This window comes from Scleropages formosus, chromosome 21, assembly GCF_900964775.1.
Source record: "Scleropages formosus chromosome 21, fSclFor1.1, whole genome shotgun sequence".
Classification (NCBI taxonomy): Eukaryota; Metazoa; Chordata; class Actinopteri; order Osteoglossiformes; family Osteoglossidae; genus Scleropages; species Scleropages formosus.
In genome coordinates this window covers 21,798,666-21,824,364 of record NC_041826.1, presented here as the reverse complement: position 1 = coordinate 21,824,364, position 25,699 = coordinate 21,798,666, and the positions used below count along the sequence as shown (strand labels likewise).

The 25,699-nt window shown below is 43.8% G+C and overlaps 2 protein-coding genes across 2 annotated transcripts; both read left to right on the top strand.

Annotated features, from left to right (window-relative positions):
- The first annotated feature begins 5,743 nt into the window (after positions 1 to 5,743).
- Positions 5,744 to 13,966, top strand: LOC108920993 (ubiquitin-conjugating enzyme E2 N). Its single transcript, XM_018730172.2, has 4 exons — positions 5,744 to 5,849; positions 10,293 to 10,539; positions 11,282 to 11,422; positions 11,911 to 13,966. The coding sequence occupies exons 1-4, from the start codon at positions 5,820 to 5,822 to the stop codon at positions 11,955 to 11,957; spliced, it is 465 nt and encodes a 154-aa protein (XP_018585688.1). The 5' UTR covers positions 5,744 to 5,819; the 3' UTR covers positions 11,958 to 13,966.
- A 7,237-nt stretch (positions 13,967 to 21,203) lies between these two features.
- On the top strand, positions 21,204 to 22,691 carry LOC108920818 (potassium voltage-gated channel subfamily A member 1-like). Its single transcript, XM_029247375.1, has one exon. It carries the CDS (start codon positions 21,204 to 21,206, stop codon positions 22,689 to 22,691), a length of 1,488 nt encoding a protein of 495 aa, XP_029103208.1.
- Positions 22,692 to 25,699: the final 3,008 nt, after the last annotated feature.

The following is a 25,699-nucleotide window of genomic DNA, read 5'->3' as shown; positions in this document are numbered from 1 at the left end:
CTATATTCTACACTTATTTATCTAGCAGATGCTTTTCTCCAAAGCAACTTCCAATGAGCTCTATGTAGTGTTATCAGCTCACACACCTTACACGGGGTCACTCATCCATACATCAATGGAACACACACACACACACATACAATGGATGAACCTGAACAGCATGTCTTTGGAGTGTGGGAGGAAACCAGAGCACCCAGAGGAAACCCACACAGACACAGGGAGAACATGCAAACTCCACACAGACTAAGCAGGGATCAAACTCACATCCTGTTGCACCACCCAGGCGCTGTGAGACAGCAGCACTACTTGTTGTGCCACCATACGGCTCACATGTTCTACTCTGTTCTAATCCCAGGAAGATGGTTCTGTTAGAACACTGCCTGTTTCTTTAAAACATATTCATTTGTACAGTACAGCTGCTAGTGTAGTGGTTGGAGCTACTGCATTTCAACCAAAAGGTTGCAGGTTCACATCCCACTTCCAGCTGTGGTACCCTTGAACAAGGTACTTACTGTAAATTTCTCCAGTAAAATGACCCACTTATACAAAAGGGAAAATAACTGAAGGTAACTTAACGTTGAAAGTCACTTTGAAGAAAAGCGTTGAATAAAGGTAGTATATTTCAGCCCAAAGCCTTCTGGAGTTCTACCAAAAAAAATGTACATAAGAGCAGTGTTGTGAAGAAAATGGCAAAAAGAAACAACACACAATCTATGTGAAATGAAATGTACAAGTGAAATGAGAAAATACACAGATATACCCTATGCTAATATACAATGCAGGTAGAAAAATACCACAGCTCTCCTAACGTTCCCATAGAAAATGTGTGTACGCTTTACCGCAACATCTTGTTTTGAAAATAGCCTCGAGTCCTTGGTTCTCCGCAATCATTTTCAATATTTGCACGATTGCAGGATCTCTGAGACGAAACAGAATGTAAGATAAAGATAACAAAACTTATGGTGGGCAGGTTTCGGCTCATTTGAAAGGGGGTAAATTAGCTTCCAGCCAATACTGACTTGGGAAGAGTGAACACATTCACACACACACACACACACCTCCTCCGAAATGCATCCACTGAGCCATTCAGTTTTTTTTGGCTTTTTTTCTGCAGGTTGTGCATTCATTGGGCAATGATACACGCTTGGAGGAAAGCGCCGTTTGCTCAAATCCCAACACAGCCCTAGTGGCGCCGAGTCGAGCCGCTCGCCAGCGCGAGAAACGAAGGGCTGCGAACCCCTGACGTCTCATCGGCACAAGGGAATGTGGGAAATGCGTGTGTTTTTGTGCTTCTTTGGCACACACATATGGCGTGGAACAAGAAGGACCCAAATAAACCCGGATCCTGAGAACTGGCTCTGCAGCACTTCTATTCTGACCATCTTAAAACTACTATTATTTGTTAATGATACTTCAGGTGACATGTTCCGTCACGGAGAATTTGCTAAAAAGTCATCTAATTCACGGGAGGTCAAAGGTGAGAGGCCACAAATAGGGAATAGGTCAAACTAAGCATCTAAGCAAGAATTTAAACACATTATTGTGTTTAGGTGGCATTTTTTGAAAACATCCGAGTACCAAAAATCATGGCTTGCATGTTTCCGCAAATATACCAACTTCCAAATTCACACACACAGTCTGAAACCGCTTGACCCAAGCAGGGCCGCGGCAAGCTGGAGCCTAACCCGGCGACACAGGGCCTAAGCGTGGAGAGGGAGGGGACGCACAAGGACGGCACCCCAAGGAGGACTCGAACCCCAGACCCGCCAAAGAGCAGGACCCGGCCAAACCCCCTGTGCCCCCGCGCCCCCACTTCCAAATTTATCCAAAGGAAATTTAAATTTATGCTGCACCATTAGGGTTAGTTACCCACCTTGATGCTTTGCTGCGGTCTGCTGTATCGCCCGTCTGGTCGCGGGCGTTCGGACACTAGACTGGCATTTAGCGGCAGTGGAAATGAGTGGAAATGCTATTTGAGTGCAAAGGAAGTGTGGTTTTTGGCTGTCAGGGCCAGTTTTGCACTTCAAAATCAAGTGCTCAGTGGAAGCAACAGCCCCTGTAATTTCGCTGGTATTGCCCGTTCTTTGTGTGCAATGAGAAAATGCCATAGATTAGACTCCGGCTTATCTGTCCCTGTGTTTTAAAACAATAGAATCTCTTTGGAGCGGCTGGCAGAGAATGTAGTCATGGGAAGGAGTGGGGGGGACAGGGGCCATTCACAGAATACTGTGCTTCGCTACGTTATAATTGTGCATATATGGATTCAGCTACAGGCACTATTGTAGGAGTTCAGGTCTGTTTTCCCACCACAAAAGAAAACACAGATGCCACTGTCTCACACAGGTCTCTGAACATGTTGTTACTAGGTTCCCATTGTACTCGCCGTCTCCAGCGGCATAACTGCTACGGGAGTTGGCGAAAAATGCGGTAAGTCTAGTGCTGGGTCCACGGCTTCCGCGGACTTCTCCTGCCTCTTCCGAAGGTCCTGAAGGTCGTTTGCCGTTTCGTCTGCAGCTTTTTTGTTGGCACGTTAAGTAGACATAACCTTACCCATCATTCTCCAGTTGGCTTTATGTCAAACTAAGTTTTATCTGGACTCAGCGGCAGATGTCTTAAACAAGCGCTGACTTCATGGAAGTGAGGAAAACACAATGAGAGATATTTCACTGCTAATTTCCTTGCATGAAACTGAACAGTGTGCTTTAGTGGTACACATTTGAAATTGAACTGTTTGAACGGAGAGTAAATTATCATTTCGGTATATTTCCGAATTCGCACTATACGCTTTGCAATCAGCGATCGGTTCAACACAAACTAGTTTATGAGGGACTAGAAAGTACGGGATTGGTTGCAAAGGTCAAAAATAAAGAAATAAGAGCGTTATTTTAAATTCACTGGAGCGTTTAGAATGTGCGGACGAGCCATTATCAGACGTTTAATGGGAATTTATTTTTGAAAATTATCTTTGATTTTTAAAAATGATATGAATTTTGCAAATCAGCAGTTTTAGGACAGATCAAAATGCTCACGCTTATCTGGAGAACAGGCCTTCTGCACCGGAACATCTATGAATACAGTGCCGTGTCAATATCAGTATAAGTGGACTTCATTGCGGTGTATAAAGGGTCATGAAATGCTATAAATACACATCTTCACAGTGTCAAAACAATGTCATCTAAACGGATTTTGAATGAGTTTTCATTGTTAAAGTGTGCTTTCATATACAACGGATGATTAGAAAAAACACTTTGAATCAGAAAACTAATAGTTATTAACTCCTGGTTATCGATTCCAGTTTACATTGATATTATGTCATCATAATTACACAAAATCCCACATGACAACAAGAGCACACAAAATATGCAACTGGTATCATGAATTTCTGTCTTTTTGTCATTATATTATGAAAAGAGATGAATGAGAAGCCCACCTTGGATGAAGGTGCCAGTTGTGTGTCCCTGTGGCCAGATGTCTGTTCTATAATCCCTCCGTCACTGGGCTCTCTGCCCTCATCAGACCTTTGGGGCTTTTGGGGCCTAAATGGTCAGTGGCTCTCACAAGGAAGACCAGGGGAAAGGGGCAATGGGAGGAGCTGTCACCCTCTTCTGGGAACCTTTAACCCATTCATGCTCCCGAATTACGAGCGAGATTTTGCTGAACGTTAAACACAAAGCACACGTACGGTCGACGTACGCGTCACACGAGCATTATCATCTCTGTCTGCCAAAGGATGCCAGACTTGGCACACGTGAAGTCCACATCCAAACTAAAAAACACATTGCATTAAGTTGTTGATCTTCCCCTGTTATGGTACCAGCTTGTTAAGTGTTCCCAAATAAAAAAACGACTCCTGCTTAGGAAAGCTCTAGTTGCTTTTCTAACCAGAATAACTGAAATAGGACAGCTGGTAGCGTAGTGCTTAGTGCTGCTTCCATGTGGAGGCAAAGGTTGCAGCTTCAAATCTCACCTCCAGCTGCAGTCCCTTTGAGCAAGATATTTACCCTGAATTACTCCAGTAAAATTACATGGCACTATAAATGGGTGAATAATTGTAAATACATTAATGTTGCAAGTTGCATTGGAGAAAAGCATCACCTAAGTGAGGAAATGTACTAGAGTCTATTTACCATACAGTGCATTACATTTACCTTCTGCTTTTCTCCAAAGTAACTTACAGTGTTAAGGTAATTTTACTGGAGCAATTGGGGGGAAGTACCTTGCTCAAAGGTACCACAGCTAGATGTGGGGCTCAAACCTGCGACTTTTGGATCCAAAGACAGTAGCGCTAACCACCGTGGTGCCGACTGTCCCCCTAACACTGTGTACATAGTATATATACTATACTGTATATGCCACCATTTAAAGATACTATATACTATACTATTCTATCGGCTGTCTCAGTGTTACTGTATATATACCTTGTTTTGAAAGATTACTGGCTGCTGTCTAACTTTGACATCCCAAATAAACCATTTTCCAACTATTAAATGAGGTTCACTGAGTGAGGCAAGTTCATAAAATGTGAATAAGTCGTAGTTTAGGAAGCAGATTAGTAATTTATCTGTTTTGTAATAACAAATTAACTGTAAAAATATATACTTTTATTTTTGCTCCATGGTCAAATAAAACAAACTCAAAGGCTGCTCTGTTTTATTGTCACAGACATACATATGTATTGAAAGTCTTATACAAATAAGAACATTTAAGTCAATTTAATAATGAACAGAAAAACAACTGGGGGAAAAATGGATTAAATAGAGTATATCCCCGCTAGGACACTTGGATGTCTTTCTTATGAACTCATTCTTCATGGACAAATGTCCACTGGCATCTGAGATGTTAGTTGCCAGTGTTTTTATTATGGGATTTTATAGTTTGATTCATGAAAACAACCTGAGTTTTGGGCGCAGGTACAGTTAGGGTCCCAAATACCTTCTAATGCTGCACATCAGAGGTTCTTTAGCAACTGATCTAACAAGCTACTTTTATGCTGTGGGGAAAAAGACTAAACAATCCTTCGTGAAGTGAAGGGATTAACACAATTTTTTTCCCCCTTTTTCCTTCACAAATCATAATTTTCTGAAATGGCTCAGTAACGTTTACTGATTTTACATTATTTGCATTTATCAGCAGAATTTTTAGGATATTTTACTTCAAACAGCGCCACTCATTAACGTAAATTATTACTTTTGTATAAGACCCGACGATAATATGGTAAACTTCGGAGAATATAATAGCTGATTGTTTTGTTCTGATTTGCAGCACTTTTTTATTTTACCAAGTTACTTGACAAGTAGTTTAAAGGCTAAATTAAGAATTCCTTTGGCAGCAGTGAGTTTGCAGGACCGCATTCAGTAGAACGGTAGTGTAGTTCACATAAGCCTTCGGTTTTATTTATTAATTATTAAATTAAAACTAGATTTAATATTTTGTAAACAAGAAGAAGTTCCATTACAATCATTATTTTGATCGGCACGCTTAACCTTAAATGCCTTAGAAATTCATCATATTCCATTTAATAACGTAACACTGTATGCGAAATAAAATATAAAACAAATGTTATCTGTCTCTAAAACTGACACAAAACTGCGGAACTTTTTTCTTCTTTCGAACTGCAGTTGGAACGTAGCCCCGCAGATTTTGGGAAACGTAGTTCATCTCAAGAAATATGGACTACAGTGGATTGTTGAAGAAACTACATATCCCGACATGCAACCGTACAGCGGCATCTCAAATCACTGGAAGAGCTGCACGGTTGCGCAGTGGATGCCGACGAAAGGAGACGCACTGCGAGAGTCACAGTTAAACCGCATTACAAGATGGCAGGACTGCCCCGCAGGATTATTAAGGTAAATTGTGCTGCGGTTTATACCAAGGTTCCACAAGTTAATTAAAACGAAGCAGTTTAGATGAAAACAGTGAATCCGGTGTGCCATCTGCGAGTGTGACTGTCCTACTTGTTACTTCCGTTCATTCTCAGTAGCTAGCAGTTGATGATACGCCCTCCCGCTCCTCCTGGTTGAAGATGGCGGAGAAAATGTGCTCCTTGGATGTTCTGCATTTGGCGCCCAGCGTCGTCGCACCTAGCATCGAACATGTTTCCGCGGGTTATGTGAATTATCCGTACGCGTCCAGCAGCCGCCCGAACGTGCGGTCGTACTTGAGAGGAACCGTTCCGGCGACGTGACGTGAGAGCTGCGCCTCCGCTTCAGCCGGTGTGCATTGCATTCCTACGCGCGCGCGTGCCCGGCAGCTTCGTGAAATGGTCCCCCCCCCCAGTTCAGATTTATATAATGAGCCCCCCTCAAGCGAGCAGTTCAAGTATGAGTGGTGTGGTGTAGTGTACGCCTCGCTAACCCTACTGCGGGAAAGAGTAACGTGCTGGCGGTGTTCGGAAGGCCGAGGCCTCTTTCTTGGGCGGGTTTCGGGCCCGTTTTTTTTTTCCCAATGAATGAGCGCGAGGGGTCGGCGCGCGCCCCGGCTGCATCGCCGCCGCGTTCCGGCAAAAAAAAAAAAAGAAAAAGGCAGCGCGCTTTTATTTTCCGCGAGCGCTCGTTTGTACAACACACATAGTTCACTGGACTGCTTTCCGAAGGGTTAGTTACTCCTGGACTCTCTTCTCCCAGCTGTTCCTCGCCTTTTCCAGATGTTTCCACAGGACATCCACACAAATACACCCCCCCCCCCCCTTCTTTTCCAGCCCCCCTGATCGATGCCAGAACTTCTCTGTTTTAGGGGGCAAAGTGTCAGCAGTAGAACTCGATGGGATTGAATCATAGACAGTTTTTGGGAGGCACGTGTTGGGCTTGCGCAGCCCCCCCCCCCCCCCAATCGTTATTATTATGCAATAAATAATTTATGGACAATAAGTGTGAGTATTTTCAATGTACACAGAATATAGGCATCCCAACCTGCTAGTCTGCACCTTTGATCGGTGAAAGAAGATGAGCGATTGTGGTTCAAAAGTGTTTCAGTCCTGCTTTACTCTCTATGGGGGGGGGCAGAACTGAAATCAAGACTTTTCACCAAGCAAATGTTACATTTATTCATTCATCTGACACTTTTCCTCCAAAGTGACCTACAGCGTTAATCTACTTCCAATTATTTACTCATTTATACAGCTGGGTATTCCCCCCCCCCCCCCCCCCACTGGAGCAGTTTAAGGTAAGTGATGATGTTCTGTCACAGAGCACACTTTGCACGCCTTGGCTTGCAGAGAATGTTCTGGTACTTCATGCTTCCCACTTCCCCGATATTGTCCTTTTAGCGATCGTTTGATGGCAAAGCTATTTTCGGTTGTGGAGTAGATTATAAGTGGTTTATTCACACATCTGATAGCATTGTAACCTCCTGTAATTGCAGCTCTCTTGTCAATACCTGCGTACTTAGTCTCAATTTATAAGCATTTGTGACAATTTTCCAATTGTATTTTTCTGTGTGTATGTGTATATATACATATGTATGTAATATGAATAATGGTGGTATAATTCCTTTTTGCTTGACAATATAACTGTTTCTCAGTTGGCTGATTTTCAGTAGCCATGAATTGGTTTAGTTTATGTCAAGGTGTGTTAATATTTCGATCACAGCCAGAGTTTGCATATTGTGTGAACAAGTTGCCAAAGGCTTTTGAAATGTATAATTTACAATGAAGCAATAGCTGATGCTGTGAATTGATTGGAAATTACGTTGTTTGGTGTTCACCAGCAAGTAAAAAGCTTACCTGACTAAAAGGCAAACTTTCTTGGGTTTATGCAAAGATCAGACAAGGTTTTGCTGTGCGGTCTCTACCAGTTAGACATGTATTGATTACAAACCAAAGAAATGCGTAGAAGAAAATGCATTTTTGTAGTTTTGGAAAGTCATTGCAGGTTCCAGTGAAGTTTGCTGTTTCCAAGTATACGGCAAATGGTAACTGCAGTTTCTTTTAAATCCAGATGTACTGATGACAGAAAAACCTATATTTACATTTACATGTATTCAATTAGCGGACGCTTTTCTCCAAAGCGACGTACATCTCATAGAAAGTACAATGTGTTCATTGCATTAGCAGAAGGAGACACTTAGATGCAGACGTGTGATTCTTAAGTGCAGTTAGTTTGTTTCTTTCCACCATATGAACCGACGTTCATCACACAAGTAGCTGCATATTTACATGATACTATTAAATAATGGCTTTTGGACTGACATGTTAAATAGTTGGTCCCTCACTTTGACTTTTGAATAGCTTTTCACTTATGCAGGCTTATTTGTGGAATATTTAGTTTTTTCCTTTTTTTTTCTTTTTCTTTTAAATAAAAACAATTAGCATACCAGCTTAAATTGTGTGCCAAAGTGTCACCTGATGCACCAACAGATGGCAATCCTGAACAGTAGGGTCCATCTTAAGTTTTTTTTTTTTTTTTTTTTTTTTTAAAAAAGGAGTGGAGAAGGCAGGAAAGAAGCAATGAGAAAGCAAGCAGGTGGTAGATGATCCTCTGCCTTCTACATCTCAGTTTTGAGACCGTCTGTGAAGTGTTGCCTCTCTGTCTTCCTTCACCTCCATGTACTACTACCTCTCGTTCTTGTCTGCACTTCTTGCTGAATTACCAAACAGCTTACATTGTTTTTCTTTTTAATTGGTTGTAGTTTTGCTTTTATTTCTTATTATTATTCTTGTATTGCGTACTAGTGAATCCCATGTGACGTGTGGGGTCCGCCATGTGTTCGGTGGGAGAGACGGTCAGTTGGTGCTCTGTTCCCATCTGAAACGCCCCGCTACTGCCTCTCTTCCTGTGGAGCTGTCTTGGTTGCTGCCAGTTACATTACCTTTCTCATTTTACAGATGCTTTTCTCCTATGTGGCTCACAATGTAAACTCACACCGAGTAAACAAGCGCATTTCACTACAGCTGAGAAAAAATAGACACTTGATTCTAAAAAGTACAGTCAGATATTCCAGTACCACCGTTTTGCAGAACTGATGTGAGCTGCTGGTCTGCTTTGTGTTGCATTCGATTATAAATTTTTCAAGTAATGAAACAACACTCTGCCAGTTAAGTTTGGAAGTTTCAGACCAACTATGTTGTATATGTCTCTTGTCACATAGCAAGGGTATTCTTTCTGTGAGGGCCCCCCCCCAGGCTTAGGCAACATTCCATTATGGGGGGTTCAAGTTATTATTTCTTGGATGAAAAATGTCACTTAATTAATGCCTCTATAAAAGGTATGTTTATGCATGATTACAGCAACAGATTTAATATTTGTAGGGAAAAAAACTATGATTTCTGTCTTTTAATGTTTATTTTCATTCATTATTAATAAGCATTTGTCCAGCGTAAGACTGCAGCAGTCCAGAGACTGTCGGGGAACAGCAGGGTGTACCTCCGATGGGGTGGTAGTGCATTACAGGGAGTAATGTTGTGTGTGTGTCCCCCCCCCCCCGTTTTGGATTTTCTTTCATAGCCTTTGCAGCATTCCCCATTGCCGTTTACGTTTTCAGCATTTTTTAAGAGACGCTTTAATCATTTTGCTCATGAATGTTTATGATACAAAGTCATGTCAAGTATTTTTTTTTTCTCTCCATAAAGGATTTATTCACCATTCTAATTATGGGAAAGAAAGTACCATAGTGGTTGAAATCATTGCCTTCCAACTAAAGGACCAAGGTCTTAATTACACTTTTGTTTCTAGTAGCCCTGAGCAAGGTACTTACCCTGAATTACTTCAGTAAAAATTATCCAGCTGTATAAATGGGGAAATGTTCTGGGTAGTTTATTCTATAGTACATAAGTTTCTTAGGAAAAAGGCATCTGCAAAATGTACAAATGTAATGTTAACCAGAAATGAAGCTTTCTGGAAAGTTCTGCTAAATTACACTTGAAGCTTTTTTTTTTTTTTTTTTTTTTTTTCCTGGCACACAGCGTGCAATTTGTCACAAACAGGGAGACTGGATCCTTCGGTTGTATGACGGGTTATCTGAAAAAATGTGAGGAATTCAGCTTGGGTGGGGGAGACTGTGAAACATATGTCTCGCGCTTAGACTTCTAGTTTTCTTGCTGCTTTCCTAAAGCAACGTGTTTAATGTACCTTTGGATCCAGGTGAAGTCTGGACCTCCGTACATCATCCCAGACTGCTGGGATTATGAGAGAGAAGAACCTCCTTTGATACGAACATCTCTGCGCACTGGACCCGTCTGCTGCAACAAAACCAGTTTTACGTGTTTCCTTTGAGTCCGTGTTGTACGGCGTCAAACAAGAAGACCTTGTTTTAGACCTCACCTTCAGCTGTCTTTTTGCGTCTTCTCCTTCCAGGAGACGCAGCGCTTACTGGCGGAGCCTGTACCCGGGATCAAGGCGGAGCCTGACGAGGGAAACGCCCGCTATTTCCATGTGGTCATCGCTGGACCCCAGGATTCTCCCTTTGAAGGAGGGACTTTTAAACTTGAACTTTTTCTACCAGAAGAATATCCAATGGCAGCTCCAAAAGTACGCTTCATGACCAAAATATACCACCCTAATGTAGACAAGCTGGGGAGAATATGCCTAGACATTTTAAAAGGTAAGAGAGTGCCCCTGGTGTAGGTTGCTTGACCTCTGAGGTTTGTGTTCCCGGTGGAGATCAGGAGTGCATTGTCTATTCTCGTTTGGAAATCGGCCTTTGCGTTGCAAGTAAGGTTGTTATGAGTGATTCCCGAAGTGCACGTGAACGGACTTGTTTTTAGAGCTTCACCAGGCTTGTTAGTGTTTCTCAGTGCAGTCTCTGGAGACGCAGTTCCAGTGTTTAGCGTTGGTTCTCCCTTCTCCTGTAATGTAATGTAATCTTCTACAGACGTACTTGGCTAAGAACAAAGGAATGTATAATCATTAAAGTTATTAATTCTATGGGGCAGTTGCATAAATGTCTCTCTTTACCTTTGGAGGCATTTCAGTTCTAACAAATTTGGCTTAATGTCACTGAGAGTATAGTGGACTGTCCCTTAGCTCTTTAATGCAAATCCCGTCGAGAAATATCAGCTAATGTTGGTCATTTGGAACAAAAACGTACATGGGTTTAACGTGACAGCGGTTGAGAAACAGTGATTTACATAAATTTTGCATATACGCTCAGAGTTGTCCCTCACTTTGGAGCAAAGCATCTGTGAAATGCAAAAATGTAAATTGCTCTAGGTGTATAATTGGTTTCACTCTTGTGAACTTCTCTTTAAGGCAGAGCATCATGCATCAAGTATTGCTTCCTCCACTGATTATAAAGATTTGCCATTAACTTCTCTTGCTGTGTGCTGGATTGGTCTCTTCTGCAGACAAGTGGTCCCCTGCCCTGCAGATTCGCACAGTTCTGCTATCAATCCAGGCATTACTAAGTGCTCCCAATCCTGATGATCCATTAGCTAATGATGTTGCAGAGCAATGGAAAACTAATGAAGCTCAAGCCATAGAGACAGGTGAGTTTGAAGTTGCACCAATCTTGACCAGAACCATTCTTTAGATGTTGTGTCAAACTAAAAAAATATTGTGTTAAAAGTATGGAACAAAGAAAACATTTTTCTGCCTTAGCAAAACACAAACCCTGAAGCTGCGACTAAACTGTCAAAAAAACATATCTTGTTCCAGAAAAGTCTCTTTACTCCATGCCCATATGATGGCAGGGTATTCTTTGTGTGTGTGTTCTTTTTGGTCCCTGATGGCTTTAGATGGACTTCAGAAGGGTTTGTGTATAGAAAGGTGCTGGGCCAGATTTTCAGCTGGTGGTAATTGTGTTGTAATCAAGTGTAAAATATGAAGGGAAGTATGAATCAAAGGGAAAACGAGTCTTTATGGATAATGTTTTAGGAGTTTTTCCTCTTCTGGACTGTTACGACGTCTGGGCCTGTTGTTTTTGCCGAACGGGGTTATTTTAATGCCAGTGCCTTGTTTGTGTTCTGTCTTTCAGCCCGCACATGGACCAGGCTTTATGCAGGAAACAACATTGAAGTTTAAAAGTTGAAGTGTGAGCACAACTCCTGCTCTGCCAAGACTCCTGATTTGTTTGTTTTGCATTTAAAGGACACAGTCTTAGAAAAAAATGAAACCAGTAAAGAATATTAAACAGAAAACGAAACAAACTTAAGATCATTTGTTGATTTAAATGCACATTAGCAACTGTCTTTGTCCTGGTTCACTGTTTGTAAGCATGGGCAGAGGCCTGTGACTTGCCATGTGGCTTTTTACCTTGGGTTGGATGCCTGGTGACCTTCGCTACACCCGGCTCGCTACACCTCCCGCCTGACCCAGCATAGTGTCAGTGCAGAGTATTTTCTGTTTTTCCTGTGATGGTCTTGATTTTCGAAATGCAGCTAACTAGCCTGATCTATATCATCCCCCTCAGCCTGGAACAGTTAATGTCTTTAGCTGCTATAGAGCGAGCAAAGCTTGTCTTGGACAAAAATAAAGGAATGAAACAACTTTCAAAAAGAAAAAGCCACTTTCACCATCACTTATACCGTTGGGCAGCTGTCAGTGTAGACTAATATAGGCTTGAGACTTGTATGGCTTGTCTGGGGAAAAAAGAAAATGTAAATTTTGTTTTAGTAAAATATTTTTGTTATTCTGTTTGGTCTTAGAATTTTATTTATCTCACTGTTGCCATTGCCATACAATTCTTGATTCTTGAAGTTACATAAGTGCTGTGTTTTTCATCCTGCCCCAGTCTGCTGTTGTCATTGTCCGTGATCCAAATTACAAGAATTTTTGCTTTCCTGTTAGGCAACATGCTGAGTTTTTTTATTTTAAGATTTAAGGCTTCACTCACTTGGTTAAGACTGTAATAAATTCATTGATTGTAATTTCATTCTTCATAAAAAACACATGGTTTCCTCCTCTTTTTAAAATGCTTAAGTCTAAATCCACCCATTTGTGTAAATAAATTCTGTTGAGTAAGACTTTGTTAAGCAGTATGTTTGTATGACCAACAGCTTTTGCAGGATAGATGTGGCTGGGCTCATCTGGACCATGATCCTTTGTGCTTATAACCGGGATGACCTCGCATGATGTGTTTGTGTGGTAAAACGACAGCTTCTTTATTAGAATTTGCATTATAGTCTTAGTGGTGTGGCTAAACTTACACATGACACAAATTTGGTGTTCACGTGTAGGTCTGATACGGAGTCAGTCCTTATAAAACAATTTGCATTGGGTTTTTTCCACTTTTAAGGAGAAATAGTTTTTGCTTACTTGCTGGCTGTGTAAAAATTATGGTCCAAAAATGTTAGATGCAGGGTTTCCAGTTCTGTTTAGACTGTATACCAACCTTTGCATTTTGGCTATGGTCTCTCAACCATTGCAGGCAGGCAGTTTCCTTTTTCTGAGATCCCTCTACAGCAATTTCAATTAGCTGATTGCTCTTAAGTGCCTGTAGTGATTGCTATAAAATGCCATTATACGATAAGTGAAAAGTGAAGTGCTGGGTTTGAGTTGGCAGACAGCTTTTTATGATTGATTGATTGTATTTTTATGTTTGGAATTTATTTGGCCTTTTTTTCTCGGTTAGAAGTTAGTCACGTGTTCTTTTCAGATGATTACACGTATTTGCATGTAAGTTTTGTTGCTTTTACTTTTGCAGTGTTAAGTTTATTTTTTACTTGCCTGGTCCACTGCTCACGCAAACATAATGAAGGTAGCATATGTGCAAGCTTTCCAGCTCTCTTAAGTTAATAACATTGGCTGCATTTGTTCAGTTGCAGGCTGTTGAGCTGATGCTCAAGTAGTTTGATAACTTTTCATAGTGATAAATTGCATAAACCAGAGGCTACAGGTAAGAAATAACATTGTATATTGAGTTTCACTATAGTGGGTGGGATTAATGCTCTGGTCTGGGGACTCCGTCTGTTTGCACCTGAGGGCTTATTCCAGGTCTGCTCAATAGACATTATATGTTGATTGTATTTTAAGTTTTTATATATTTATTTTTTATTTTGAGTTTGTAATAAAAGCATACATTTGTTTGCAAACATGGGGGATTATTTAAAATCAGTCATTTTTTTAATATGGTAGTCTAAGTGTTCTAGTTCATGAAAAAGTGAACAGGTTTTTTTCTTCAATGGATGGTAGGAATGTATCTTTAGTTATTTCTCAAGCTCTTAATGAATTTAACATCAAAGTGTTTCTTCAGAGCCTTATCAAGTTAGTTGAAACCAAGTGCAAATTTGGATTCATGCTACAGCTCCCTTCAGGAGAAAGGTATCAGTCTGTTGTAATACGTACTGTGAACTGTAATGTAGTCTGGTTTACGTTGGTGCCACATAAAATAGTATTGAATTGTGATTCTGGCATCACTTTTAGATTCTTGACAGGAATCCCTGAAATGAAATCCTAGATGAACAATGTATGCGTGGTACTGTCAGTAAGTTCTCTAACTGGCCACCATGTGGCACTGTTGCACTTGTTAGCCATTGGCCCATGAGGCACAACTCCCTGACAAGGTGGCCAATCTTAGAAATGGACTGTACCATGTGTATGTGCTAATGCACATGTAGCGTTTTGTCCAAAATTTTTGTGTCCCTGACAAATTTATATGCTCAACATGGTAACCCCGTGAAGGATGTGCGGCTCAGCGAAGCACCTGTAGCTCCTCTCATTATTTTATGGCATCTGGCATCGGCTTTTCAGATGATTCATAAAGGTGTGCTGAGGCTTTCCCTGCAGGAACACAATATGCTGTCTGTATTTATTATTTAATTAAATTTAATAGTATCCCACTGCCTTTACTTACTAGGGAGTGTGCCCAAAAATTGGTTCTGTGCTGCTTTAAATTTCTGCTCGATCTTGGTTCACCTGTTTGAGTCAAAAAACCATCTGATAGAAACTTTGGGTCCTTTTCTGTGCTCGAATGATAAATGGAATAGTAATTATCTCCTTTACAAGGTAAATTTGCCTTAAAATGCATATACATCTTGTTTTTATGTACAGTACCTTCTGCGTACTGGGACACAAATGTATACCTGCCCAGTACAGCTTTCTGCTCCAAATTTCTGGGTTTGAAATGGAAAAAAAAAAAGGTGGTAAAATCAAAAAGGGGACAAAGGAGAGTGGAGCTACAGCTCTCGTTATGATTACTCTGCCACTACAGACAACATGCTTTATGATCGTGTCTCAGCAGGGGACCCCCGTCGGAATAGGTACAATAGGCTTAAACGTGCAGTATCTTTATCCCACCAGACTAACCAGTGGTCATAAAGATCACTCCCTTTAGGGCATTTCAGTACTGCAGCTTTACCCTACGGCTAATAAAGACACAGATGTATGTCCTTAACACAGCTTTTTGTGGAAGACATATTTCACTTCAACTTAAGTATTTGCTACAGGATTATTGGTGCGTTGACCTTCTCATTAGCGGATGCTTTTCTCCAAAGCAACTTAACATTGTAAGGTTACAATTATTACAAGCTTATAATTATTTACATATTTATGCAGCTGGGTAATTTTACTGGAGAAATTGGAGGGAGGTTACCTTGCTCAGGGGTGCTGCAGCTGGAGGGGGGAATAAAACCTGCAACCTTTGGATCCAAAGGCAGCAGCTCTAATCACTACACTACCAGCTGTCCCCCTTTTAGGAGATGTCACTTATCCAATGTGAAATGAAAACATTTAATTGTGTCTGTTGACCCTGCCTGTTGCCGAAATGTAAAGGAATTTGAATAAAAAAATTGAATCTATTCTGTCAATAATTAAACACTCTAATACACAAATTATGTGCCTCACTAGATTCAAAATCAGTGCCTATATGTGCATGTGCGCAGATGTCTAATGGAGAACACCTCAAAATCCATGATCATTGCTTACATGACCTGCAGCTGCATTTCAAATGTGCTTAATTGCTAATTACTGGTAAAAGTGCAATACTTGAGATTTACTCTCTGATTTCTATACTTTGGGAACTGTCAACGTTCTTTAAAGTCATAATTGGAGAGATGCCCCATCCAGAAAACCCGGAGTTACTCTGCTGCGGCTGAGTAGAGATTGCAGTCCTATGGCCTTGTAAGTACTCGGGTAGGTAATTAGTTTACCATGTTCTGAGATTAAAAGTAGTGATGCCCTCCAGCATCAAGGTACAATGGGGATTGTTCCTCTTACTGTAACCAAGCAGTGAAAACTGCTTTTGGATGGAAATCAAATTTGTAGCCAGCAGTTTGAGTGTGAGCTGCTGCAAACCCCCCCCCCCCACCCCCAACCCTCCTGTGAGTACTGCTAAAGAAATGCTTGCATTTAAACTCCATTTCCTCTTAGCTCTGTTGTCCATTTTAAGGAAATTATTACATTTATTTATTTATCAGACGCTTTTCTCCAAAGTGACTTCCAATGAACTCTAGGTAGTGTTATGAGCCCACACACCTTATTCACCGTGTTGACTTACACTGCTAGGTACACTACTTATACTGGGTCACTCATTCATACATCAGTGGAACGCACTCTCTTTGTCACTCACACACTATGGGGGAACCTGAACAGTGTGTCTTTGGAGTGTGGGAGGAAACCAGAGCACCCAGAGTAAACCCACACTCCCACACAAATGGGGAAGAACATGAGAACTCCACACAGACTCAGGGCGGATTGAACCCACATCCTCTCACACCATCCAGGTGCTGTGAGAGAGCAGTGCCACCCGTGTTACGACTACAGGCAAATCTATGATCACGTGAAAGTCATATTACATCCAAGCTGATGATGGATGTGTCATGGGGGGGGAGATCTGTGCTTTCAGTGCTTTAGTGACCTTACGTGACACCTAGATACCGCTCACGTATTTGGGTCTCGCAGGTGTTGATATCCCACCATAGGTTATGAGGTCCAGCTATTAAATGAGAAATCATATTTGTTTTTCTACAAGCAAAGAAGCCAAACCACCCAGTTATAGAACATAAAATATATAGTGACCATATGCATTTGTACACATTCCTAGTTTTTCCAATGATGACTGACTCCTGTATACACAGTGCTGCTTGAAGAGAGTACTGGAAGTTCACACACTTTCCAGCAGCACTTTGACTTTATCGGTCACCAATATGCTGCCGGTGGGTCAGAGGCCTCAACGCCAAAATACTCGTCTACTCCGTCATCAGCACCGTACCATCTAGGTCACCGTGCACCGGAGTCATGCGGTTCCCCTGTAGACCCAACGCACGCCCCGGTGCTCCGAGTCCTTCCTTTAGCTCCTATAATTAGCCCAACTTCACGCAAGAATGGAAACCTTATTACCTAAATCTCGAAAATCATAAACTCAGCACTTTTCCTCCTTCTTAGACTAATCATATTTCTTTACGTTTATAGATTTCTAGATTCTCCGGGTTTTATAATTCAAAAAATGAATGTACAGTGGCCGTCTGCTACCTCTCTATCTTGTGTACCATGTTCCAGCAGCGATGGAAAGAACAGTTTAGTGGAAGATGTTCTGTATACTGGAGTGTTTAGGAGTGCACAGTGAAAGTGTGAACCCTCGTGTCCCTTGGTTTTACCACAAATCGGTAATTTAATGAGAAGCAGTGTTTCTCGTGTGACATAATAGGTGTGTAATGACCGATTCCATCCGTTTCTTTACAGGAAATTATGTGTGGTAGAAACACACAAGTCGTGCAGCTGTAAAAATAAGCGAAGCCCAAGTTGAACTGGTTAAACCAGGTGGGTGAGTAGAATCAGGGGTGTAAATCAGAGTCATTTATTCGTTTTCAGAAGTTTAAAGATTTTGATTTTATAAGCTTATTTGATATTTTAAGAATAATGACCATCTATGTAGGTTGATTCTTTCAAGAAGCACTCGTTCACGTGTTCATCACGCATACTGGCTGAAGCCACTCATCCTAAGCGGCGTTGCGGTGACCCAGAGCCTAACCCGGTAACACAGGGCGTAAGGGGAGGGGACAAACCCAGGACAGGACACCAGTCCACCACAGGGCACCCCAAGTGGGACTCAAACCCCAGACCCACCAGAGAGCAGGACCCGGTCCAACCCGCTGCGCCACCACTCATGTTCGTCCTGCTGCTTTTGTTGCCCACGACTGAGAACTTCCACGATTTATGTCTTTATTCTACAGCTGTTGAAAGTTTATCAGTAAGGACTGTGGATGTTGAACATTTCGTTCTGTTGCACATCAGTGTTTACGGACGAGGACACGGCTGTATCGTGCACATATATGCTGACGTTCATGACACCACTTCTAGTTTTGTGACAAGAGTTCAGTCGAGGTGGGACTTTAGGGATCAGGATGAAGGGTTGATCACACGTGGGATTTAACACGTGAAAATCTCCAACTGACTCAGAAAATATGAGGACTGCCTGCAAGGAATATTTTTAACATTCTTGCTTGACGTACTTCCTGTCTGCCGGTTTAAAAGCTAAAACTCTCAGCAAAAAGCAAGTCTGTGTCGGATTACAGCTTTTTTATCATCATTTTTACTGAAAAGACTTGATGACAGGATGTTCAGCATCACTCAGGCCCTGAGAAACACATTTAAAAGCTATAAGTGAACCTAGCGTGGATACACTAGGTGTGATACTGTCCTTGGTCCTGAAATGCTTCTTGGTTGGATATGTATCATAAATTATGACTATTATTAATAAAAAAACTGATGAGTAATAAGTATTAATTGGTTATTTGGCTAACAATTTTAATAAAAACATGTTAGAATTGCATGCATGTACATATTTTCATGGATCATAATTAAGAAGTCCTGTTCTGCTCCAGGGTATTGAACTTCAATTAGAAGTTATATACTAGAGTGGACAAAATCACAGAAACATCAAAGTATACATTGACATCAGGGATCAAACAAGGATTAAGGCAACATTTTGCCTTCAGAACAGCTTCAATCCATTCGAGAATATGACCATACGAGTCCGTATCTGTGCTGTGGGATATCGCACTGTCCTCCAAGAAAAGCCTCAAGTTCTTAGAAGAATAAGGAGGTGGAAATCTACTTCACCCTCTGCAGTCCAGAGCTTCGCATAAAGGTTTAATTACGTTTACGCCTGGAAATAGGGGAAGCCGTTGAATTTGTTTAGCGGTGTGCGTCGGGGGCATTGTCACGCCAGACAATGAGAACATGATGAGGGAACAGTGTTTGCGCTATAGGGTGCACCTGGTCCTTTAAAGTTCCCGTTATACAGACCTATTATCCGCAATAACACAAACTGTCTTATCAAAGTGGTAACTGTCAGACACTTACATTGATTTATTTAGCAGATGCTTTTCTCCAAAGTGACTTCCAGTAAATTCTATGTAGTGTTATGAGCCCACACACCTTATTCACCGCGGTGACTTACACTGCTAGATACACTACTTACACTGGGTCACTCATCCATACATCAGTGGAACACACACACTCTCTCTGTCGCTCACACTGTGGGGGAACCTGAACAGCATGGATTTGGAGTGTGGGAGGAAACCCATGCAGACACAGGGAAAACACGCAAACTCCACACAGACTGAGCGGAAAATCGAACCCACGCCCTCTCGTACCACCCAGGCGCTGTGAGACAGCAGCGCCACTCGCTGTGCCACCGTGTTGCCCTTTCTGGCAGGTGACACATGATGCTAATGGGAAATCAATCAATCAATCAATCAATGACTTGCCTTTGCAGTTCCCATTTGTCACTGTGATTTAGCTACTTTAAAGTTAAAATTCCTTTTTCCAGGATGTTCCTCCGTGACTTTTTGCATTCCCTGTACTTAGGTGTAGTTGTGCATCTGCCAGTTTGTGTATTTCCATAACCCAGCGGTTTTATTGTGAGATAATAAGATGAGCAGGATACTGTGTATGAGCGGAAATGAACGAGTGGAACTGGCGCGGCGGGACGCAGGAGTGACGGATCGGCTCTGTGCGGCACTGCTGCGCTTCTAGCGCGGACAGCACTTCTGGCAGCGCTTTACACCGGCTGCCTGCATTGCGTCGAAACCCCCCCCGCCCCCCCAATCCCAGCCCACCCCACCGCCTCAGCGCCCCGTTCCCCTCCTGTGTGTGTGTGTGTGTGTGCGTGTGTGTGTGTGTGCGCGTGTGCGTGCGCGCGGTACAAACTAGATAATGTCCGTTAATATCAGGACAAAAGTGACGTTTCCGTCGATCTGTCGCAACCCGCATGTGGTGCGTTTAGATGGAAAAACAGTCATCGTACAACAACGTGTGTGTGTTTCTGCGTCGCTCAAGAAAGACCTCTCAAATTCTGCTGATACGGGCGCCGCAGGAGAAGAGACGCCTAATGCGTTCAGCACTTTGAACCGCACCATTAAGGCGCCCGCGCTCGCGAGGGGAGGCGTGCGCGCTCTGAGCTCGCGCTGGGCTCGCGCGCGGTGCTCGCCCCGCTCCCGCGCTCCAACCGTTCCGTGTTCCTGAGGCGGCGGCGGCGGCTGTGGCTGCGGCTGCGGCGGCTCTCTTTCCCGCTTCGGTCGCTCAGTCTCGCCAAGTTGATGAATAAAAAAGGCACCGGACCGGTTGGGGGACGTTGCTGTGAAGTTCACGTCCAAATAATCGCGATCGACGACACGAACTGGTGGTGACGCGCTGATGTCATAAGACGGTTGGCGGCTCTTGTTATACCGTCACTACACACGGACGAGATGTTCGTTCACCATTAAAAAAAAAAGAAAAACAAACAAACAAACAAAAACACGGAGTGTTGCAATATAAATATTAATATTCAGAGCAAATGGCCGGCGTCTCTCGCCCCGGGACAGTGTTCCGAGGCTGTGTGTGTATGTATGGTGCAGATGTAGAGGACGTCGTCGTCGAGCTCGGAGTCGGAAGGAGACGCAGCGGCTGCTGGAGCCCAGGAGGCTGGAGAGCGGAGCGCGTCTCCAATTGTGCTTTTTTAGCACCTTTCCATTGTTAGACTCGCGCTGGAGCAAAGGGGTGGAGAGAAGTGCTGAGCTGGCAGAGAGCTCCTTTATTCGATACTTTCTTTTCTGTGCCGCTGACTGACTGACTGACTGACAGAAGCAGCAGCAGCAGCAGCAGCAGCACAAGCGAAGCGGCGCGAGCAGCAGCAGCAGCGCGAGAGCAGCAGCAGCGGGTCGCTCGTGCAGCGGAAGGACGCGATGAGCGCCGCGCTCCGCGCGCCGGCAGCACACGAGCCCTGCTGAGGCACCGCGAGCAGCCGCGCGCCGCTCGCCGGAGCGTTTCGTGCCGCCTTTCACCGCGCCGCGCTGCAGAGGCTCCGCGTCCCGTAGCGCGCTCTCGCTCCGCGATCCTCGCCGCAGCATGACGGTGGCAGCGGGCGAGAACTTGGAGGAGAGCTCGGCTCTGGCGGAGCGTCCGCAGGAGCCGCAGGAGCCGCGCGGCCCCGAGCGCCACGGCGAGCAGGACTGCTGCGAGAGGGTGGTCATCAACATCTCGGGGATGCGCTTCGAGACTCAGCTCAAAACACTCTCGCAGTTCCCCGACACGCTGCTGGGGAACCCGAAGAAAAGAATCCAATACTTCGACCCGCTCAGGAACGAGTATTTCTTCGACAGGAACCGGCCCAGTTTCGACGCCATCCTCTACTACTACCAGTCGGGCGGGAGGCTCCGGAGACCGGCCAGCGTCCCCCTAGACATGTTCTCCGAGGAGATCAAGTTCTACGAGCTCGGCGTGGAGGCCATGGAGAAGTTCCGCGAGGACGAGGGCTTCACCAGGGAGGAGGAGCGGCCGCTGCCCGAGAGGGAGTTTCACCGGCAGATCTGGCTGCTTTTCGAGCACCCAGAGAGCTCCGGCCCGGCCAGGGGCATCGCCATCGTGTCGGTCATGGTCATCCTCATCTCCATCGTCATCTTCTGCCTGGAGACTTTACCGGACCTCAAGGAAGAGCCCGAGGGCCGCATGAAGACCATGGGAAACAGCACCTTCTACTACAAACCGAACATGCTGACCGACCCCTTCTTCATAGTGGAGACCCTGTGCATCATCTGGTTCTCCTTCGAGCTCATCGTGCGCTTCTTCGCCTGCCCCAGCAAGGCAGAGTTCTTCAAGAACATCATGAACGTCATCGACATCGTATCAATTATCCCCTACTTTATAACTCTGGGTACGGAGCTGGCCAAAGACCGGGAGGGCAAGGAAGCGAAGGGGGACCAGGCGACGTCCTTGGCCATCCTGCGCGTGATCCGCCTCGTGCGGGTCTTCCGCATCTTCAAGCTGTCCAGGCATTCCAAGGGACTGCAGATTCTGGGCCAGACCCTGAAGGCCAGCATGCGTGAACTGGGCCTGCTCATATTCTTCCTCTTCATCGGCGTCATCTTGTTCTCCAGCGCCGTGTTCTTCGCGGAGGCCGAGGAGAAGGAGTCCCACTTCAACAGCATCCCGGACGCGTTCTGGTGGGCGGTGGTGTCCATGACAACCGTGGGCTACGGCGACATGTACCCCGTGACCATAGGGGGCAAGGTCGTGGGGTCGCTCTGTGCCATCGCCGGGGTGCTGACGATCGCTCTGCCGGTCCCCGTGATCGTCTCCAATTTTAACTACTTCTACCACCGGGAGACGGAGGGAGAGGAGCAGGCGCAGCTGCTGAACGTGAGCAACCCGAACATCCCGTCCGATAGCGACTCGAGTCGCCGCAGCTCGTCGGCCTTCAGCAAGTCGGAGTACGTAGAGATCGACGAGAACATTAACAACAGCATCGACAATTTCAGAGAAGCAAACCTTCGAACTGGGAACTGCATCACGGCCAAGCAGAACTGTGTCAGTTCGAAACTGCTAACCGACGTCTAAGAGCCACGTGGAAGCAGATATCGACCTCGACGGTTCCATGCACTGTAACATCATCTGAGTGGGTTGAGAAAAGAGATAGAACAGTGAGGAATACGTGTTACATTTGCTGCATTAATTTTTTAAAAAGTCATCCAGGTTTGTACAGAAAAAAAAAAATCTAGGTTAATTAGAACGATACATCTTTGTCTCGAACAGACGGCAAAGCTTGAAAAAGTTGGAGGGAAAAGGAGGACGACCAGCAAAGAAGATGGATGGATTCAATGACTTTCAAACCTAAGGACATAAGTTGAGGGCAGAACATTCCGGAGGTGCCCTGCGTACGCGGTCGTCTCGACGGCATTTTACAAGAACAACACCTGCGTCCCGGACGACGAGGCCGCGGTCGGCTCCCGGAAGCGACGAGAACGTGCATCTCAAAGTGAAGAAAGGCCAGGAGTTGTCGGAGGCGAAGCGTTAAAAAACCGAGGCGGCCTATAGATGTCCCTTTCCGTCTCGAACGCTGCTCCTTCGCAGAATTTACCGTGCGCCACGTAAGGGTCTCAGGGACATCTGCAGTGCTGCTGCTCTTCAGGCGCTGCTGCGGTTGAAGCCCAACGCAGGGGAACGTTGTGTTGTCCTTCAAAGGCTCCACAATGACAGGGGTTCCACGGCATGTCTGCGTACTCCTTCCTCATACCACAGTGTGTACATCCTCCTCCTCCTCCTCCTCCTCCTCCTCCTCCTCCCCCTTCGACATTAACCTCGTGTGGTCGAGCTCGGACTTTTCTTCTGCTTTCACCGAAAGTGCACTCTTTATTTCTTAATAAAATAGGAACTAGTATAAAGGTATATAAATGCTGAATGTAAAATCTTAACCTTTGAATATCATAGCATGTCCACATACCGTACTAAGCGACGGCGATCGGAACAACAACGATAACGTGCATCTTGCTCTATTTAATGCATGACGTCAGTATTAGAACTTACAGGTCACTGGAAGGACCTGAAAGACTTAACGATTTTCCTTGGGAGTGGTTGGGAGATGAGGGTCTTCCTAAAACCGACTGATCCGAGAAGGAATGCGTCCACAAAAGGTATGGTGCGTTTCGTTCTCCTTTTTTCCAGAAGAAAATGGGGGAGGAAAGAAAAAATGGAAATAAGTCATAAATTACACATGCTGTAAGGATTTAATGATACTTTTTAGAAAATGTATTTGTTTTGCTATTCACAGGCCCTCAGTGAATACTAAATGAACTATATGCATGACGTTTCTCCTACATATTTTCTGGAATAATAGAAGTTACAATTACATTTTAGAAGTAATTATTTACATGGTTCACACTGCTGTGAAAACATTAGTTGCTAGTGCCTTTATATTTAACTGGATCCCTAAAAGTGCCTCCCTGTACAGTTTATGTAATTAATTTAGACCAAAACAGCAGCAGTTCTTCACCCTCAATGCACTGTAGAAAATAAACACACATATATATACAGTATACAAATACATATATATATATATATATATATATATCTATTCTTTAGGTAACTGGAACAAGCAAAGGGAAATACTGCTGAACAGGGCATTCTATGCGTTGAAATTTGATTCACTTTATTTATTATTTATGTATTTATTTCTTTCAATTTTTTTTTTTTTTTTTTTTTTTTTTTAAGTTTATAGCAAATTAGGTGCAACGCTTGTGTTTCCACAAACTGATTGCCCAGCTCCTTGGTGATGGTTATGCCCTTTTAAAAACCTCATTGCATAACTTTTACTGCAGGACGCTTCCAGAAAACCCCACTTAGCAGAACATGTGAAGAGGTGTAGATACACTGAAATTGAGACAAAAAAATGTTGCTGATGGTGGCATAATGTCAAAACGTTAACTTCTTGTGCGGCGGAATCGCATCCGGAAACGTCCGACGCCTGTTTCGGTTTTCGTCCTGCGTTTTTTTTTTTTGGTGCATTCGGGTTCGGGATGTCTTGGCACGATCCCTGACACCATACACCCAAGATCCATGACGCTTCACGTCCGCTGCGTCGCTCGCCTTCGGGGCCCACGTATCGTTGGATCTCAGACGGATAATAATGAGTTTGGTGGTCTGGGACCCGAGGGATTTATTGATTTATTTCAACAGACGCTCATCAACCAAGAGCAGCAGGGTTTTACTCATTTTAACGTCTCTTCTTGCGCTGGTCTCAAGGCCTCGGTCAGAAAATGTGTGTTTTCGGCACCTGTGTTTAGAAAGAGTCCGACCGTTAGTTACACACAGCGAGTGCATGAGAGGAAACCATCCAAGGAACCTTCCGATGGCAAGTTGTAAAGGAAGTTCCGCTGCGGCAGTTTACCCTAGTAAATCATGGCAGAGGAGCCCCAGGGCGTCACTCTACCAAGGAGACGGGTTCTACTGCCGTGCCTCTCAGGAACATTGAGAGCTCAGGAAGCAGATCGTGAAAACGTTGGTCTCCGTGGAACAGACGTCGAAGCAAATAGCAACGAGCTCGATAACAGCACGATACCCCTTAACGTTTCTTCTTGAGCGACTTCTGCCGTACGTCCGTTTTTTCTCAACGCCTCCGAGCTCTGAGATCCACCGAGGAGATGCGATCGGCTTCTCTACGTGTTCGTTTTCTCGCTGACGTCAAGAGTAGCCGAAGCGAACGGATCGAATTAAATATGCAAAGCGACACTGACGTATCCGAGCACAGGCGTTCGCAGTGTTCGTTACACATCCGGTAAAACAAAGTAAATGTTTATATATGCATTTAATTCTTTGATTGTTGGTGCTATTAGGTTGTTTTTATTCATTTATGTTTAGGAGCAATGCTGATAAATGTTGGAATTATATAGGCTGCTATATAATGAGTTCAGATGAATTCAGCTGAATGCCCCCCCCCCCCCAACTCCCGCCCCCCAGTGGCTGATATACAAGCCTTGAAAAAGTGATAATATCAGAAAAACTAAAAAAATAAACCACATGTGTATTATTTCTTGGTTATCCAATTAACCTGAACTCATGTGAAGGCCAGT